This window comes from Capra hircus, chromosome 28 (genome assembly GCF_001704415.2).
Source record: "Capra hircus breed San Clemente chromosome 28, ASM170441v1, whole genome shotgun sequence".
Taxonomy (NCBI): domain Eukaryota; kingdom Metazoa; phylum Chordata; class Mammalia; order Artiodactyla; family Bovidae; genus Capra; species Capra hircus.
In genome coordinates, this window is record NC_030835.1 from 3,087,364 (window position 1) to 3,107,280 (window position 19,917).

Sequence of the window (19,917 nt, forward strand, 5' to 3'; positions counted from 1 at the left end):
GACATTTAAATGTCAGCTCTAACGGAGTATATTCAAGGAGAGAGGGAAGAGGAGACCCTCCTTCCTTGCCTCCTCCTCCCGCAAATCAGTTCCGCGCCTCCCTGTGAGTCTGCGCCTTTTCAAAACACAGGGCTTAGTATCTTCCTAGTGATTCTCGCCCTTCGGGCAGGTGCCAGTGATCGTTAGAGACAGGGCTGCTACTGGGGCCAAATCCGACTCTGCATGTGGCAGCCAGTGAGGAACGACGTGAATCACGTATTGGAGGCAAAAAAGGTTGTTAACCCACTTTTCCAGACGGAGAGGGGCGCAGGCGAGAGACAGTCCGCCGCGGGCAGCTCTCTGCGACAGCGCATGCCCAGCTCAGAGGGAGCCGTTCTCAAGGTTCGTTCGTTCATTCATTTATGGACTTAACCCTTAACTGGGAGTTAGTTTATTTACTGATGTGCTCATTCACTGAGAACGAGCCAAAGCCAGCCAGTCTCCCAGTGACCATTTCTTTAGCTTCTCCCGTGTGCCTGGCCCTGCGCCCAGACCTGGGGACACGTGGCAAAACATGGGGCTGTTCTGCAGAGGGGCTGGGCTGCGCATGGGCTGGCATGGCCACACAGGCTCCCGGACTATACAAGGGCTCGGCCGCACGTGTGTCTTTGCAGGTATGAGCCCGGCCTCTGTGACCCTGGCCAGTGCCCTCCAGGTCCGGGGTGAAGCTCTATCTGAGGAGGAAATCTGGTCCCTCCTGTCCCTGGCGGCTGAGCGGCTCCTGGAGGACCTTTGCGATGGTAAGAGAGTGTGTCTGGGGCAGTTGAGGCCCAGGGAGTTGAATGTGAAGCTTCCCAAACAGCTTTCTGATCTGTCATCCGAGGTGTTAGACTGAGCACGGGACACCCGCAAGCCTCCCCCATGGAGCTGCTCTGGGAGGGCAGCTCTGTCTCTTGGACCCATGGAATGCCACAGAGTTGGAAGAAAGTCTTTGTGCCTTGGAATGGCAGCCTTTCCAGGCATGGAGTTTAGGGAGAGAGAGGCTGGGAGCTCTGTGGGGCTCTCCCAATACCTGGGCAGCCTGGGCGGAACCAGAGACAGGAAAGAGGCAGGGGGCAATCATCATCCCCTGCCAGATGCTGCAACTGTTAGTAGACAGAATCCACACATTCAGTGGTCTAAATAGGGGAGGTTAATATGAAGAATTGTTAAGCTAAGATAGAGGAGTAACCGTCAGATATGAGGAAACTTAACATGGTCTCCTAGGACTGAGGGCATACCAGTGAGGGACAAACTTTGAAGGGAAGTCCCCTCTCCAAGTTGGGGTTCAGATCTGCTGGAGGAGCTGTGCTTGCAGGCCACGGTGATGGCGAAGTTCTCTGCTCAACCTGGCTATGGGTGTCTGCAGGCATCGCCTATAGGGGCAGGGTGACTCCCTGGATGTGGGCAGGCAGAGATGAGCCACAGCTCCAGGAGCGAATGCCTGCAGGAGGCCCGGAACCTGCGGTGTCTCTGGAGATAGGCTTGCGAAGCGATCACTTCACAAGGTCAGGCCGAGGGGTGGCCTAGGGACCCAGAGTCCAGTGCAGGAGCAGAGCGTCCCTCTTCACGCACACACCGCTAACCCCAAAGAAACAGCAGGAGAGCCCGCCTCCCGTAATGTCTCTCCAGCGCCCTCTGCTGAGAAAGCTGTACATTTCTCTCGCAGTGAAAGCGAGAGCTCTTGAAGGGAAAGGAGGGAGCAGGTATTGAAACATGGATTTGCAGTTTCCAGGCACTGAATTGATAACTGGGACAAACACCTGAGCGCTCACACTCAGATGTCCTGCCAGCCCGCGGTGGAGTTTCCCCATGTGGGAGATCACACATACACAGTCAGGGCGAGGACCCTGGCTGTGCTGTATGAAGGGAGGCTGTGCGCCTGTACTTTAGGGTCCATCTTCCTCCTGGTCTTCACTCCTCTTCCCTGCCCTGGAGGCTTTAATGAACAGCTAGAGTATGTTCAGAAGACCAGCTGCCTTGGTTTCTAAATTGACTCCAGAGAAATAAGACTTGTGCTAATTTCCAAGCCGATTTGATCGCTCTTTACGTTTTGCCTGGAGACTCTCGGGCCGCCTGTGAACTTGGATGCGCTTGCTAGTTTCCCACCCATTGCTGCAGCCACATTTTGTGACACATGCTCCCATGCCTGCATGTGTCAGGGTTGAATTCCTTCCACTCCCTGGGTCTTGCTTACAGTTCATCTCAGAGAGGGTTTTGGAAGACACCTGCTGGGCACACTCCCACAGATGGTGCTCCAGATGGTGGCCCCATCTCTACACCCCCATACCTGCCTTGGTTTCAGATTCCTCGAACTATGTGGTCTGCCCCTGGTCAGTCTTGCTTTCTCCGACCGGAAGTCTTTCCTTCCAAGACCATGTTTCCCATATAGAGGCAGCTCCTTTCAAGGCCCCTGAGCTGCTACAGGGACAGAGCGGTGATGAGCAGCATGACGCATCTCAGGTAAGACGCGTGGTGTCTTTGCGGCATCTGTGGGCCTGTCCTCTGGGAGAGGCCTGGTCATCCCCAGCTCCCAGCTCAGCCCCAAGGAATACTGAAGCAGAATGGATTTAACAAATGTTTTAATGAATTTTAAATTCCCAGGCTGTCTTGCCAGTAATTTATTAGCTCTTAGGTGAGAACAAGTCAACTTCTCTGAGCCCCAGGTTCTATATCTGTAAAGTGGGGGTAATATGACCTAATCAATCAGCTTATTATACTCAGAAAGAAGTGCTGGAAGAGCTGTAGGTAAGCGGTCTCACAGCAGGTGGCAAAAGCCTAACAGGACCCAACAGATCCTCAAATGGAGTGCATCCCAAGGCTTGAGGAAAGACCGAGGTAGCTGCACCAATGTTTATCTGTATTGTTGACGTTAGTGACAAATTGGAAACCAGCTAAATGTCCAGCGAGAGTGGAGATGAAACAAGACAGCATTACAATGAAACTGTAGAAACTTAATAACTTGAAAAGTAATTAAATATATATAATATAATTCATATTATGTGTATATATTTACACTTATGTGATGTTAGTTGTGTATACACACACACACACACACACACACACACCCCCCCAAGGTTCCAAAAATAAATGTCTGCATCGATTATTTCTGGATGTCAAATCAGTGATGATTTTTGTTTTTCCATGGAGATGTTATACCATGCTGCTTTCTGAGAACTTATGATGCGTTTTAATCAGGCTGAGTCATAGTATGTCATGTAGAGACAGTTTTGGCTACAAGAAACAAACAGCCTAAAATATAGTGGCTGGAACCACAGATGAGTTATTTATATAACAAGAAGTCAAGAGATTGGTCATCAGCTTCAGTAAATGTCATCATTTACTAAAGCTGGATATTTTCATTTTATCCTCCTCAGCTGTTGACTATTTGGCTTTATGCTTGTTGCCTCATGGTCACACGATGGCTGCCATGATTCCACGTATCACATCAGTGTTCAAGACAGAAACAAGGGGGAAAAGAATGGGACCAATGCACGTGCTCCTGTTGACAGTAAAGAACAAACCTTTTCAGAATCCCCCTACTTCATGTCTCTCACAAAAAATGAGTGTCGTGGTCATGAGACTTTTAGCCTCTAGAGTAAGACGCAGCAATGTTTAAAGGGGTTGCAGATGGTTGTTGGGCTAGGCAGCCAACAGTGTCTGCCACACAGGAAAATATGTTTCATTTACAGGACCATGGAATGACAGAAATGAGAGATCTAACTGCATGCTTTTTCTCTTGGATAGATGCATGTCTATTCTTTGGGACTGACTCTCTACTGGTCAGCGGGGTTTCACGTTCCACCAAATCAGGTCTGTGAACAGGATTCTCAAAGTCTTGCCAGGTGATGTCTTTGGATTTATTTAGTCTATTTTCCCAGGGCAGGGACCGCATCTGTTGAGCTATGCACCACCACGCTGTCCTCCTGGGTTCTAGGAAGAATTGCCAATTGATGTTAAAGAAGGGCTTCTGCTGAGTCCAGAAAGAACCTCAGAATCCTACTCAACATGGCACCCCAGGCAGCCACAGTTTGGGACTGGCAAGCAAGATAAGGCTTATATGCCACTCTAGTCCAGAGGAAGTAGGAAGCTAGAGAAATTCATAGAAGCTGAAGATACCAATGTATAGAAAAGGTCTTAAAGCAGCCCTTACTGAAGTGAGATGCTTCCATGAAAGAGGGTTCCGTGCTTAATCCATCTGGGAAAACGTTCCCTACAATGTCTTCTTCTTGAAGATTTATCAGAGTAGTTTATTAAAGACTCTGAAAAGGCTTAATGTGCAGAAACTTTTAAGCTTTATCATAGCATTTTATAACAATTTTGACTACAGAATGCACACGTGTCTGCTTGTAAGTGTAAATATTTGTCTGACACTATGACTGTTTTGTGGAAACTGGTGTAATGAGAGTACACGTTGGAGAACTCTATCCAGGCTGTTTGGCTTCTCTCTTTTCCTCCCTGCCCTCCTGTCTCCCTTCCTTTATTCCATCTCACCCCTGTCTTCTCCAATTCAACATTCCAGGGCTTCCGGTGCTCCTTCCAAAAAGAGACCTGGCCACCTTCCTCTCCTGTGGAATTATTCACAGCTCTCCACTCCCCAGGGGGTTACATTTCACTCCTCAGCACAGAGTGTGTGGCCTATGTAATAGCACACTGCGCTTGCAAGGGCCCCACACTTGACTTACTGCTCTGCATTAAAGTTCTGAGCCGTTTGAACAAGGGCATTGTCCTTTCGCCCTGGCCCTGGCTCTGCCCGTGGTCCCCTTCCTTCCAGGCATGTGCCGCCTTTGCCCCCACTGCTTCCTCCATCTGTGGCTCCCCTCCCACCTTTCTCCCAATCAACCAGAGTGAGCTCTGTGATGTTTCGTTCAAGCTCCTTCCCCATCTCCCTCCTCGCTCCCCAGCATGGGCTAAGCGCCTTCCTCTGGGTTATGACCTTGTCTTGTACTTCCCAAGATCAAAGCCCTTGCCACCCTGTGCTGTGCCTGTCTCTTTGAATGACCGTCTTCATTAGACTTTGAACCTCTTGAAGACAGGGACTGTCTCCCGCCTTATATCTCAAGTAGCTGTGCAGTGTAGGCGCATTGGAGGCCCTGGGATGTGCTGTATGAGTGTAGGACTCGGCAGTCTGCATACATATGAAGACAGAAATTCAGAGCTGGTGTTCCATGGCAGGAAATGGTAGAACAGCCTTCATCTGAAAAATGGCTTGCAGTGTGGATGAGTGTTAGGAAAACATCTGATTGTGAGTCTGAATTTGACACCCTTTCTATATAAATGGTGGCCTCTTAAACGCATGAGGAAAGTGTTTAATAAAATACCCATTTTTCCTTTTGCCTGATGAGTTCATGTGACATGAAGTTCAGTCAACGATTATTGACCTTATGCTGACCACTGGTGATTCCAAAGTGAAAAAGCCACAGTGCTTATGGTCTTGGAGCTCACATTCTAGGGGAAAGACCCAGTGAGAACCACCTAAATAATCTGAGAAAATGATAGGCTGCCCAGGTGAATGTGAGTTAAAGGCTGATCCTGGTTTGATCTGGGTCCTTGGCATAGGCAGAAATCCACTTTGTCAAGCACCCGTTTTTCGTAGGGATTTCAGGCATGTGTTTGGGCTCCCCAGGCACCAAAGGGCGTTCCAGATTAGAGAGCGGCACACTGCACACAGCTGGTGCAGAGATAATTGCTCTGCATTTTGTGGTCTCGGTGAAGCAGCCCGTGTCCCTCCCTGAGCCATGCAGAAGGAGCGGGCATCTGTCTAGTCAATGAGGACATCCGTTCTTGCTGCTCCCCGGGCACGCCTGACAGGGCACTGCCCTCAGGGGCTGCAGCTCGGCCAGCCTCTCACAGGGCTGCCCCGCTCTCCAGCCCCTGCAGCTTTGCCAACCCCTGCACTCCATCCTGCTGACCATGTGCGAAGACCAGCCTGGCAGGCGGCTGCCGCTGCAGTCTGTCCTGGAAGCTTGTCAGATTCATTGGGAAGAAGCGGCTGTCCACCCAACTTCTGCCAATCTCCACGTCAGACAGCTGGTCGGCTTGGTCCTGGGCACTATCTCTGAGGTCAGTGTGGATCTGTGCTTTTCAACCTTGGGGCCTTTCCCCGGCCATGTGCGACTATTAAAATTCAAATGAGCTATGTTATAGTTCATTAGAAGGAAATATAACATTTAATTCCCCAGCCGCATCTACCACACTCAAGTGCTCATTAGCCACTTGCAGCTGGAGAGGGCCATGTTAGACAGGGAAGACCTAGAACTTTCCTGGTATTGCAGTTCTATTGGGCAGCGCTGGTGAAGACCTTTGGGGGAGCCTAGATTTCTAATGTGGCCAAGACCTTTGGGATCTTTAGAAGAGCCTCTTTGCATTAAAATGATTATATATATGACCCATGAGTTAGCTCTCTTATCAAAATTCAAATCTAGGCCTGATGTGAGAACCTTCCCTGACTGTGCCTGCGAGGCCCCCGGTCCCTCCCTCTCCGCTGCGTCGTATGCCTGCAGAGGGCCCCCTTGCTGTGGTCGCCTCATTGTGCTGCTTGCCGCGTTGTGTGACTGCACCCCGCGTGTGCTCTCCAGCCCCTAACAAGGGGTCTGGCACGCACTAAGCATTTGGCTTAGGCTGGGATGCCGTGAAGCAAAGTCAGGGCATTTTGTACAAGAGAGAGAGTGATGGAAGGATGTGTGGGTGGGTCGAGCTGAGTAAGGCGGTGGTCTCAGGTGGAGACGGCCTCAGCCTGGTGTCATGGGCAGCTCCAGAGCAGGAATCGGACCAGCCTTGGTTCCCCTTGAGGCCAGGACAGAGCTGGGACTCAGGTGGGGCAAGTGGGGTGCCAGCTGTGCAGCGCTGCCCTTTAGCAGGGGGCGTGTTGGAGAATTGAGACCGAGACTAACAGGGAGCCCTGTGGGTGGAGAGCAGGGAGTAGCTGGAGAAGCTGCCCACAGTCAGTCAGAAACTGCCTCTGCCAACCTATCCTCCTGTTTTGAACTTCTCTCTTGGCGTGTAAACATGCTACTCCTGTGCACTGAGCCACAGGATTCAGTGGGGAAGGAGGGGCTCTTATTTGAAAAACACTAGAGCCTGTCACCCATCAGTGTGCCATTGTCCCCTGATGGACACTGCGATGAGGCTCAGCACTGTCGTCAGAAAACTGCAAAGTGATTTTGATCACGTATTCAACTCTAACTGGGGCACTGAGCTAGATGAGCTACAAGGGTGTGTAAAGCACATGAGGTCGCAGGCGGCAGACGAGCAAGTGACTTTGTTGCAACGTGGTGTAATAGAGGCAGATGCGAGTCAGGTGCTGAGGGGAGGTGATGAGAAGACACTCGTATCCGCAGTTATGAAGAGGGCAGAGGTGGAGAGGACTGGAAGTGGAGGCGATGTAGCTCTGAGTCTTGGAAGCACAGGGGCGATCATCAGGGAGCCCCTGGCCTGTGGTGGGGGCGCGTGAGCCAAGGCGCAGGTGTGCGTGAGTGGGCAGGTTTTGGGGGCTGGGGGCGAGTGTGTGGTCGGTGGGTGAGCGTGTGGGTGAGCTCGCCCTGGTGGCTACTGTTCTCCGTGCTGGACTCCCAAAGTGAAGGACAGGCTCCTCCACATTGACTCAAACTGACGGCCAGGCTGTCTGTCTTTATGTAAGCGTTCCCTCTTGACCTTGGGATGTGGATGTGTGATGCTCTTGGCCGTCAGGTGGAGAGGAGGGCCGTGGAGGAGAGCTCCTCTGGGCAGCGAGACAGAAGCCACCTGCTCAGGAACAGGCTGCATCGAGCGAGCTGTGAGAGCCAGGCGGCGTGGGCTCTGGGGTGTCCGCGTCACTGCAGAGGTGGGTGCAGCGCCCTGGCCTTCCCCGGGCAGGCTGATGGCATCCACTGTACCGGGTCCTGCCCCCTTTGTTGTTTCATGGCCCGATGTCCATGCTTGGGCTCAGAGAAAGCCCGGGCAAGCCCCATTCTTCCAGGTTGCCCCTGAAGAGAAGGGACTGAGCTTAGGACCCCTCCTGTGTCCTGAGGAAAGCTTCACTTGGAGATATAATTTAGATGAGTTATTTATAGCCAACATAGGTTCTTTTTATATTGGGTTTTTACTGTCCGAGTTGATAAAAACAAATTTAAGCAAACATCATGAAAGAAAAATTTTTCCTTTAATTGATTTCTAGGCGGAATGAAAGGAGAAGCAATTTGTAAAGATTGTTTTTATTGTTGCTCTAAGTGTGTTGGAAGAATGGCTTTTAGAATAATCTTCAAATCTTCTACTGTTCTCTACTTTTCAACTGAATGTGAGATTTGAAAAAGAAAATAATGTTGCTGTCTGTTGTCCCTAAAACAAAGTACTCTGTCTTGTTAGGCTTTATCTCTCCCAAACTCCCCCAGCCCGCTGTGACTGCTATTTCTGTTTATGTCTTTCGCATGAGGAAACAGAAGTTTCAAGCAGCTTTGTCGACATCACACGGCTGTCAAGTCGTGTCGCTGATGTCCGTACCCTAAGTTGCTTAATGCAAGAAAACTGCACTATTTGCTCCTGCCCGTGCCTTTCACTATGATGTTTGGTTAGTTTCAGAGAGAAGCACAGAGACCCAGAGCTCCCTGGAGCCCGGACTGAACACCTCCGCGCACGGTCGCTGTAGCGTCGCTGTGAACAGGTGGGCACAGTGCTGTGAGCTCGGGGTGGGGTATTGGCGTGGGAGCGGCTGAACCCTGCTTCTTCTCTTTTTGATAATTAATGAGAAGTCTCTTGCTTTTCAAGGAAAACCCGACCCTATTCCACTGGCAGGTGAAGAAGCCACATTTAAGCAGATATGGATTCAAGGTGATGAGGGGCCTGATGGCAGTTTGGCCGTCAGGGTGTTCTCTCTCCTCTTGGAACCAAGTTAGGCTCAGTTTGGAAACAGCATGCTGTTATGTAGAGACTGTCTACATTACGTGAGCTGCATGACAAACAACCACAAAACACAATGTTAAAAACAATGATTTATTTAGCTTTTGATTCTGTGCTAGGAATTGAGGCTGCGTTCAGCCTAGAGGGAAGCTGTTTCCACTGTTAACTCTTGCTTCTTCTCTGACTGCTGGCCAGCGCCCTTCCAACTCAAGATCCCCCAGACCTTCAGGAAGGCCGACGGCTCAGCTCCGGTTCTGCTCTCCCAGAAAACTCACGGCCGGCAACTCCTTCCCAAAGGAGTTTTTTGCAAAGAAAGGGAAAGGTGAGCAAAGAGGATTGAAGGGCACTGCCACAGGCGGTGTGAGAGAGAAGCCATGTGTGGCTGACACGGCAAATGAAAATGGGCAGGATCCTGCTGTGGGCCAGCCTCCCCGGGCTGAGACCTACAGAGCTGGACTGAAATGACCTCCAGCCTGGCAATTCAGGGCGACAGGTGTTATGGAGGGGCCTTGCTATAAACTCTGTAGGATAGCAGGTTGAAGGTGCCAGGTCCCACTGTTCAGGAAGTTCATGGCTGTTGATGTGAGGTGGGGACAGGACAAGGGAGGTGGTGAGAGAGCTGACAAGGCCGAACGTGCTTGGAAGGCGCCTTCTGAACAGGTGACGTGTGGAAACAAAGCAGTGGCTGGGGTAGTTGGCGAGAGAGATTCTCCAGGCTGGTTGGCACAAGAGCAGGAGAGTCGGGATGAGTGTGGGGAGCTGGGGCTCAAGAGTGGCAGGCCGGCTTGCCCCGCTGGGAAGTCCAGGCTGACAGGAGAGGCCATGTCGGGGGGCCCCTGCTCACGGCTCTGGGGACCCGAGACTCCTGGCAGGCAGTCTGGTCTCTGCTGAGGGGCCAGCTTGCTACACCTGTGCTGGAGGGTGAGATTGGGGTGGTCCCAGGTTGTACCTTCTGCCCGAAACAGCCCTGGCGCCAGCAGTCAGAGCCACTTCCAGTGTTTAGATAACAAGCGCCCCTTCCTCCATGGGTGATACTGGCATTAGCTGGAAAAATAACCACACAAGGCCACAGCGGCCACAGGGATAGGCACCCCTGGACCTGTGGCAAGCCCTCCAGAGCAGGCTGTTCACGGATGAGGCCGCCTCTGCCTGGCCTTCTGTTGGCGCATCAGGAGCCCTTTGGGAATGTCAGACCCTGAAGCCCCCAACAGGCTGTGTTTGCCTGTCTGTCTGTTGTGGAGAGATTTTCCTGATGTGCTCAACTAACCAGGGGTGAGCAGAGCCTGGCATAGCCTCAGGACATCCTCTCCTGCGCGGCAATGAGCGCCATATTCCGCTTCAGCCCCTGCTGCCCTCCAAGACCACTCTCAGGCCCTCGTGAGCTTGGAGGGATGGGGGTCGAATGCTTCTACAATACTGGCAACTCTCTCAGGACGTGCATTACCCCCGGCTGCACTTTTGGACTCTTGAGACAGAAGTCCTCATGGGTACCCTTGGGAGACACATTAGAAGGCCCACCTAGGGGCTTCCCTGGAGGTCCAGTGGTTAAGACTTCACCTTCCAATGCAGAGGATGTGGGTTTGATTCCTGGTTGGGGAGCTAAAATCCCACATGCCTTGTGGCCAAAAAAGTAAAACACGGAACAGTAACAACATTGTAACAAATTCAATAAAGACTTTAAAAATGATCCACATTAAAAAAAAATCTTAAAGAAAAAGGCCCACCCAATCCTGTGACTCACTGGTGTTAGTTTGGGTGAATTTCTTAACCTTTTGGAACCTCCACTTCTTGCAAAAGGGGCTGAGAATGTGCACCCCACAGGATGATGGCTGGGTATAAATAAAAATGGCATCAGGGCATTTCCTGGGTCACAAGTGTCCTATGAACATGAAGTACTGTGATACTGAGAATAAATACTCAGGCACGCTGCCGATTCAACATCCAGAACAAGGTAAAATGTTTACTTTGAATCTAAATCTCAAAGTATTTTTGTTTTCAAAACCTTGTCGCATATATTTATACATGCAACGTGTTGTATAATTTTGAGACATATAAAAGATTATATGATGATGCATGAATTACGGCACTTAAAATGAAGTGGGTGCTCAAATGAAGAGCTAGAACATCACCAAAGCCACACCTGCTTGTTTAAGACGTCTGCTCTGAGATGCCCAGCCTCACTAGGGCCTCAGCCCAGTTGACCCCATCTCATTGGAACCTGCTTCCTGCTGGTTTTGGGGAAGGGAAGGCTGATTGTGGGCAGGAGGGGGTGAAACCATGGGAGAAGCTCAGTTCTGAAGCTGGGGCTCCAGCCGTGTGGAGCTTGACTTTTATTTCTCTTCTTTACCGAGAGTAACTGCCTGTTTCCTCAGTTCTCCAGGCCGGAGTTTGCCCTGATGGCTGGAGAGGCCCCGGTGACCTTGTATTTGCCTGGATCAATTGTGGTAACCGCTGGGTTAGACTGGGTGGGGCTGAAGGGTGGTGAGCGGCCAGCTGAGCAGTACCCGAGCCTGATCAAGCTCTGAGGGGCTTACCCTCTCCTCCAGGAGCCTGCCAGCCCTTGCCAAGTCACACTGCTACTTGACATCCATCCTTTAGCATCCTCTTCCCCTTTTGGAAGAAACCTCTGTGACTTCTCACCAAGTCCTGCTTGTCCTTCCAGACGAGCTCTGTCTTCATCTTCCTCTTTAGTCAGGAAATACCGTTGAAGCATCTAGTAGGTGCCAGGCAATGCTCCACAGCCCAGATCTCTTGGTATGAAAAAAACAGATATTCCTCTTCACGCGAAGTTTGTGTTCCAGCATTATGCGTTTATTTTCTGGAGAGGAGAAGTCAGTCTCCCTTCCCTTGGTCTGTTGGCTCAACCCAGGCAGACCTGGATCGGGGGTGAGTGACAGGCTGTCTCTCCTGAGGCTCAAGGAAAGAGCTTTGGTGTTGTCAGTCCACTGTGGGTTCAGCCACTGCCCGCCTTGCTCTGAGATGTTTGACTGGGACCCTTCCTGAACCAGCACTCCGGGGAAGAGGGGAGAGATCCTGAGTGAAGGTTGGCAGAGGTTGCAGGGTAGGGAGGGGGAGAAGGAAACTGGAAGGGGCCTGGGCACTAGGGAACAGAGAAGCTGGCAGCCAAAACCCATTACCAGAGGTGGGCAGGCAGGACCACTGGGGATCCAAGCTCTTTGTGCATGCTCTAATGGACCAGAGGTGGGCAGGCAGGACCACTGGGGACCCAAGCTCTTTGTGCATGCTCTAATGGACGGCATTTAGAAAACGCACATTCAAACATACAATCATTACAAATTTCAAGAGGGCAACTGCAAAGCATTAAACTCAAGCGTGGGCAAGTGTGTTACACAGCAACAGGAGACACAGGTGCGGATGAGCGGGAACCGGAGTGGCTTAGAGTGTGCCCCGTGGCTGTGCCTGCCTGGGGTCACGGGGAATCCCACTCTCACAGGGTTCAGTCCAGTGCTGGGGAGTGGAGCCGCTGCTGGCTGTGGGAGGTCATGGTGTGGGGGCAGGCTTGGTCTCAGTGGAACTAAAGCCTCTGTGGTGTCCATCATGACTGTCTTTTAATGAAGACCTTCCTCAGGCTAGGCTTGGGGCACAGGGGGTGCTCAGCCCTCATCCTTAGGGAGCAGGGGCCCTGAACACTAGGAACCGGGGGAGGAGAGAAGGGTGTGGGTGGCTCAACCTCCAGGTTGCAGACGAGAGGTCCTGAGCCGACCTGGAAACCTGTAGGAACTTGCATGAGAGGATGGAGGGGAAGGGCACAGGGGGCAGGGGGCAGTGTGTGCAGAGATGCGGCGGACCAGCCTTTGTGGGGCGGACCGATGGGCTCTTCCGGGCGGCTCGGCGGAGGTGACAGTGGTCGGGGTGGGGCTACAGAGGCAGTTGTATCTGGAATTAATCTGAGCAGGGTGAGGGACAGAAGACAGATGCTGCTGCACTTCCTTGGGTGCACCTCTGCCGATCAGTTTCTTGGTTCACAGCGATCCGCTAAGCTCTAGCCCTGCCTTCTCCTTGGACAGGTGCCCACCCAAGTTCTCTCTGCCCACCCAAGTTGTGCTCTGTGAGGACCTGGGGTCAGTATTGCATTGTTCACTACTCTGGGGGTGTATGGTTCACCGTTGTGGCCCTGGGCAATCCTCTTGGGAAGTGGAGCCCCAGGAATTTTTGCAGGGGAGAGACATCTGCTACATGAGCGCCCCCCCCCCCCCACCCTGCCCCAGCCTTGCTGGCCCCTGCAGAGCCTGGCAAAGAGCAGGGATTTGAGTCCAGTTCCGCCGTTTACTAAGTGCAGCTCTGGGCTGGTCCCTTACAGTCTCTGAGCCTTGCTTCTCATCTGCTGAACAGGAATCATAAACATACTCATCTCTTAGGTTGTTTGTCAGTTAAATGAAAAAAGACGCATAAAGTAGTTAGCACAGTAGCTAGCCCGTGGTAAAGGCTCCATGTCTTTTAGTTAATGTTACGGTTTATACTGTTCTTATTTTCAGACCAAAAAAGCGAAGTCGTACTTGGCTCTCAGGGGCCTCTGTGTGGTGTTGCTGAGCGGGCAGTGCCTGGAGGTGAAATGTGACGTCACATCGACAGTGGGAGCTGTCTTTAGTGCCATTGCACCGTTTGCCAGTCTCGGGGAGCTCACCTACTTTGGCTTGGCTTACCTGAAAGGTGAGTGGCTCCCAGGCTGGCCTGACACCTCAGGTAGCCCTGGTGTCTCGGTGTGTGTGTGGTGAGCGTGCTCAGTCACACACTTGTGTCCGACTCTTTGTGACCTCATGGACTGTGGCCCACCAGGCTTCTCTATCCATGGAATTTTCTAGGCAAGAGTACTGGAGCGGGTTGCCATTTCCTACTCCAGCACGTCTTCCTGCCCCAGGGATTGGACCCCAGTCTCCTGTATTGGCAGGTAGATTCTTTACCCCTGTGCCCACCTGGGAAGCCCAAAGTCTAGGTCCCTGAGTTCCATTCCTTCTAACAAAACTGCTTGAGACTAGGACGCTGCACTTGCCCATGTAGATACAGAGCGCCTGGCCCACGACAGAAATGGAATAAATACTCAGTTCTGTGTTTTTTAATTTTATTTTTATAAGGTGGTCCCTGGGAGGCAGATGATAAGTGATATCTCCTCAGATAAATATTCATATTTTCTCTTCTGGGTGCTATGTTTCTTTTCACTGACACTCTCTTCTTTGTTCCCTCTTCTTGGCCCCTCATGGACCCAACAAAGGTCCCGTGGCACTAAATCCAGACAACTTGCTTCCTGCTGTCTCTCCTAGACTCAGTCGGCTCTTGACTCACCCTTCGGGCAGAGCTCAGGGCTGTGAGTCTGATGCGTGGCGCCTGCCCGGCTGCTTTCCCCTCTAAACACTCTCTACTTCCATTTCAGGTAAAGAGTTCTTTTTCTTGGATGCTGAAACCAGGTTGTGCAAAATAGCCCCTGAAGGCTGGAGTGAGCAGCCCCAGAAGAAGAGCTCCCCAAATACCTTTGTGCTCTTTCTAAGGATAAAGTTCTTCGTGAGTCACTATGGGCTGCTCCAGTGAGTGCCGCAGACTTCTTGGTTTGTTCCTTAGGCCGTTTATGTCTGTCCAGGCTGACATTAGAGATAATGGGTAGGCAAGTGCTTGGCAAATTAATGTGCGCAAACATTACAACAGTTGCTGTGTCTGATCTTCTTTTTGCTGGATTCCAATATGACAGAAGAGGGGGAAAAGTCAGTGTTTGGGGACAAGCCCTGGTCAAAATGAAAACTTTACCCTTTTGTTTCGAACATGTGCCAGTCAAGGTCAAGTTCTCTCTCCCCTGACCCCAACATGCCCCACCTCCCGGCAGCTCAGTGATGAGGATGGGAGGAGAGGGTCACTGCTTTGGGACTGGATCACTCTCTCTGTTCCTTTGCTTATTAGACATACCATCTGACTAAGTATTGGTTTTCTTACTTGAGTCACAAGAACAAACATCTCCATGGATATTGTGGGAAGTGAGTAACCCTGTGTCTTGGGCACAGAATAGCCCTCAGCGAGTGACAGGAGGCATGGTATGGATAAACAAGCTCACCCTTGTGTTACTGGCGTTGCCCTAACGCCAGTGGGTTCTACGCACTTGCATCCCATCTTCTCTCCTTTTTCTGCTTCACAGACTGAGGAGACCCTCTGGCCTTCGTGCTCTCCTCTGCCCTCAGCATGCCAGCAACCTTTATTCCTGCATCTCTTTGGCAGGCATAGCTGGACAAGGCACCAATTTTACCTGCAACTTCGGAAAGACATCCTGGAGGAGAAGCTGTATTGCAACGATGAGACGCTGTTGCAGCTGGGGGTCCTTGCTCTGCAGGCTGAATTTGGCAGTTACCCAGAGGAGGTAGGCGTGGAGATCAGAACCCCTTGGGTGGGCAGGTCACTGGAGAGGCAGTTATGGGACAGTGGGGAACTGTTGTAAATGTGGAGACAGCCTGTGTTCTCAGCACCTACACTGAGATGGGGTAAACAGCCTCTGCCCACCCCCCACCCACCCATCCATCCACTCATCCACCCACCCATCCACCCACCCATCCACCCACCCACCCATCCACCCACCCACCCATCGACCCACCCATCGACCCACCCATCCACCCACCCACCCACCCACCCACCCACCCACCCATCCACCCACCCATCCACCCACCCATCCACCCACCCCCCACCCACCCATCCACCCACCCATCCACCCACCCATCCACCCACCCATCCACCCACCCATCCATCCACCCATCCACCCACCCAACCACCCACCCATCCACCCACCCATTATACACTGTATGGTAGTTCTCATCTAAAGTCTCGCCTGCAGCCAGTAATGTACTAACTTACTGAGCTCGTCATCGCTTTCAGATGTTTTGTGCCATGACCCTGATTAAAAAAAAAAAGACAAACCTTATAACTCAACCTATACACATGTGTCCATGTAACAGAAGTGAGGCAAAAGTTTAGGAAATGAGGTGCACTTGTGTGATACATACTGGTATTTCCTGTTCTAGTCCAGTTAATTTATAAGTGTTGGTTATGAACCACTCACAGGTCACCCAAGGATTACAGGCAGCAGTTTGGAAACCATTTTTCAGGCTTCACCAGTATCTCACTCTCTTCCCAGCACATCTTCAGAAGTTGCCTCTGTGTCTGGAGCCATCTGAGCCCCTCTTTATCCCCTTGCATTTCTCACCGTCTGGTATGGGGTAGCCATTTCCTTATCAGTCTTGCTGTCAGTCTTCTCCATTAGAATGGAATCCGCCAGACGGTGAAGATTTTGTTTGTTTTTTTCTGCCATTTCCCTCACGCCAAAGCAGAGCCTCAAACACGGGGAGTTTGCTCAAGAGCAACTGATCTGAGGAGTGGGTGGATGAGCTGAGTACAGGCTCTTGGTGGGATAACACTGTGGATAAAAGCCATCCATCAGGAAAGTCGGCAACTTGCTTGTCAGGGAAATGTAGTTCAGTTCCCAACATCCTACCCTTCTCTGACCCTCACTTCCCTGCTCCCACTTCACCTACAGGGACCGAGACCTCACTTTCTTCTCTTGGCACGTCCCCACCCTACCCCCTGCCTGGGCAGGCAGTCTCCCAGGGGCAGCCTAACCCACATAACCCCTCCCTGCCCCTTTGACAAAACTCCAGGCCTGTCACTGCTTGGAGCCCCTTCGTGTCTCCTCGCCTCCAGAGCCGGAGTCCTAACCGTGCCTGGGCCTGCTCACCCCTGCCCTCGTGCTGCTACTTTGAGGGGGTCTTGGGAGGAGATAGATGGGGAAACAGCAGAAACAGTGTCAGACTTTATGTTTTTGGGCTCCAAAATCACTGCAGATGGTGACTGCAGCCATGAAATTAAAAGATGCTTACTCCTTGGAAGAAAAGTTATGACCAACCTAGATAGCATATTCAAAAGCAGAGACATCACTTTGCCGACTAAGGTCCGTCTAGTCAGGGCTATGGTTTTTCCAGTGGTCATGTATGGATGTGAGAGTTGGACTGTGAAGAAGGCTGAGCGCCGAAGAATTGATGCTTTTGAACCGTGATATTGGAGAAGACTCTTGAGAATCCCTTGGACTGCAAGGAGATCCAACCAGTCCATTCTGAAGGAGATCAGTCCTGGGATTTCTTTGGAAGGAATGATGCTGAAGCTGAAACTCCAGTGCTTTGGCCACCTCATGCGAAGAGTTGACTTATTGGAAAAGCCTCTGATGCTGGGAGGGATTGGGGGCAGGAGAAGAAGGGGACGACAGAGGATGAGATGGCTGGATGGCATCATGGACTCGATGGACGTGAGTCTGAGTGAACTCCGGGAGATGGTGATGGACAGGGAGGCCTGGCGTGCTGCAATTCATGGGGTCGCAAAGAGTCGGACACGACTGAGCGACTGAACTGAACTGAACTGGGAGGAGAACGGCCCAGGCCCATGGAGGGTGCTGTAAGCCTCGGGCGCCCTGGAGAATCAGTCGCCATCCTCGTTGCAGCCTCTAGTGCAGCCCTGTGATGGCCCCTACAGACAGGGAGTGTGGCCTCCCAGGGCAGTGTTGGGCTGACCTTAGCAGGCTCTATAGATTGAAGGAGTTTCTGAGTCAGACGGAACGAGGTCCAAACCCTGCCTCTTTTGTTAAGTAGCCACGTGGCATTAGATATTATTTCTCTGGCTCAGCTCTTTATCTGCAAAGTGGAAATCTGAGATAAGAGTAGGTCAGAACTACTGTAAGGGTGGCAGGTGGTGATGTATCTCCGAGGCCGTGCACGTCGCAACTGCTGTTTGTAAGTTTTCCTGCCCCACCCCAGACTCAGGAGTGCTCTACTGGAAAACAGAGACCAGCTTTCAGTCTGTGGATTCAGACATACAGCTTTCAACCTGATACCCTAGCTCTACTGCTGGGAGCTGACAGGAACAGTGGGCCAGGTCCACTGAAGGCAGCCGGGCGCACACAGGCCCAGCCCCTTCCACACGTTCCGCAGCCCGGGCCAGGGCCTCGCCCCGGGTCCCCCATGCCCGTCACCTGCCCAGTTCCTGACTGGCCTCACCCAGTTTCTGCCTCAGCCTGGATCTCATCCTTCACCTTCAGCTTCTACTTCAGATCCTGTCTCCCCTCCACCTCTGCATCTGCTCTGGCCTCCAGTGTGGTCCCTAGATATTCTCTGCTGCCCCCATGTGGCCCTTAAAGACAGACCTTTGCCCTTTCTTGCACGCCTGTGTGCATACATGTGTGTGTGTGAAAGCAACAGATTACACATACCCGTTCATTTGAGCATCTACTCGCTCAACCCGAATTTACGGAGGGCTTGCTCCTTGCTTGCATCATCTAAGCCTGTGTCAACCCTGCAAAGCTGGTGTTATTTCCATTGCATTTTATTTTAAAATTTAAAACATAATTTTATTTATCTATTTGTTTGTTTGTGGCTTTCCCGAGTCCCAGATGCTGTGCCGGCTTTGCTCTAGTTGCAGCGAGTAGGGGCTACTCTCTGGTGCACAGGTTTCTCATCGTGGTGGTTTCTCTTGGTGCACGTCACGGGCTCTCGGGTGCGAGGGCTTCAGGAGACTCGGCTCGTGGCCTCAGCAGCTGTGGCTCCCGGGCTCTACAGCACAGGCTCAGTAGGTGTAGCGCACGAGCTTAGTTGCTCCAAGGCATGTGGGATCTTCCTGGATCAGGGACCGAAACACTGTCTTGGGCTTTGGCAGGCAGATTGAAGAACTGTGCCTCTTTGAGGTTAGGTGAGCTAGTGAGAGCACAACTGGGACTAGGGTTAGGGTTAGGGTCAGCTGGGACTCATTTCTAGTGCCAGGCACTGCGGTGGGCACGTCAAAGGGCATAAGGAGGTTTCAGAGTGCAGGCCTCTCCCTGTATCTGGGTCACTGAGTGAGCAGAAGGAGGAGGCTGGCCCGTGCAGAGCGGCAAGGATTTCACGGCAGCCTTAGTTAATGGGCCTCGAGGCTGGGCAGCGCTGCCAGTCAGATCCAGGGAGGAACCTCGTGGGCCCTTCTAAGGGGTGGATATTTTGTCTGATAAATGGTTCTGGTGCCGGGGAAAAGAAACGTGATTTGGAAACCACTGCAGTGGAAGACTGGAGGCACTGATGAATTCTAAGCTGGGAAGTAAGTAACATGATTACATTTGCATTTTAAAAAGGGAGACAAAGACAGTTTGGTACAAAAATAAATCTCCTTAATCACATCATTGCCGCAGAACAAATTTCCTCTGGGTGCATTCTCTTCCAGCCTTTGATCACACTCGGGGATTTTATGCAGTTGTAAACGTTGCCACATTTGATTTGCATTCTGCTTTCTCACTCAGTAGTATGTCTGCCCCTGGCCTTCCTAATGAGCTTTTGGGATAACCGCGTGGTATGCCTCACTAGGGCTGGAACTTGGCTTTCTGATTTGTTTTCCCACTCGTGGGCATCACCTAGAGGCGCCACGGAAGTGCTCATAACCACTACCTCTATTGTTTCCAGTCGCTTCTCATTTTCCTTTTTAAAATAAATGACAAAGAAAGAAAAACTCGTGCTGGAGCTTTTTTAGTTTCATGCTGACTTCTGTTGATCTGACTTCTCTACTTCTAGCAAAGGGATGGCTGGGTCAAAGGTCCTAAATTTTTAAAAATGTTTAATGTCCTAAACAATTTAAAAACATGTTTAAAAAAATTAAAAAAAAAAAAAACATGTTTAATAGACTTCTGTTTCAGAACAGTTTGAGGTCCATAGCAAAATTGGGTGGAAGATGCAGAGCTTTCCTACGTGCCCTTTTCCCCCCACATACGCTTCCCCTACTATCATTGTCCCCACTGTCAATTTCAGTTTATTGCAGCTGATAAGCCTACACACTGATGTATCCTCATCTCCCAGAGTTCACAGTTAATATTGGAGTTTGCTCTTACTGTTGGACATTCTATACGTTTGAACAAATTTATACCGACAGATATCTGCTCTTACAGAATCATACAGAGTAGTGGTGTTTTTTTTTTTTTTTTTTTGCCACACCACGTGGCTTACAGTATCTTAGATCCCCTACCAGGGACTG

The 19,917-nt window shown here is 51.2% G+C and overlaps 1 protein-coding gene across 1 annotated transcript in view; it reads left to right on the top strand.

Annotated features, from left to right (window-relative positions):
- The window catches only part of FRMPD2 (FERM and PDZ domain containing 2), a 67,118-nt gene continuing 47,754 nt past the window's right edge, over positions 554-19,917 (top strand). The window contains exons 1-11 of the mRNA XM_018042153.1: positions 554-779; positions 2,324-2,481; positions 3,766-3,831; positions 5,890-6,081; positions 7,708-7,840; positions 8,569-8,656; positions 9,088-9,214; positions 11,265-11,336; positions 13,389-13,563; positions 14,282-14,432; positions 15,112-15,250. Coding sequence (XP_017897642.1) covers positions 554-779; positions 2,324-2,481; positions 3,766-3,831; positions 5,890-6,081; positions 7,708-7,840; positions 8,569-8,656; positions 9,088-9,214; positions 11,265-11,336; positions 13,389-13,563; positions 14,282-14,432; positions 15,112-15,250 — 1,527 coding nt within the window. The remainder of the gene's footprint in view (positions 780-2,323; positions 2,482-3,765; positions 3,832-5,889; positions 6,082-7,707; positions 7,841-8,568; positions 8,657-9,087; positions 9,215-11,264; positions 11,337-13,388; positions 13,564-14,281; positions 14,433-15,111; positions 15,251-19,917) is intronic.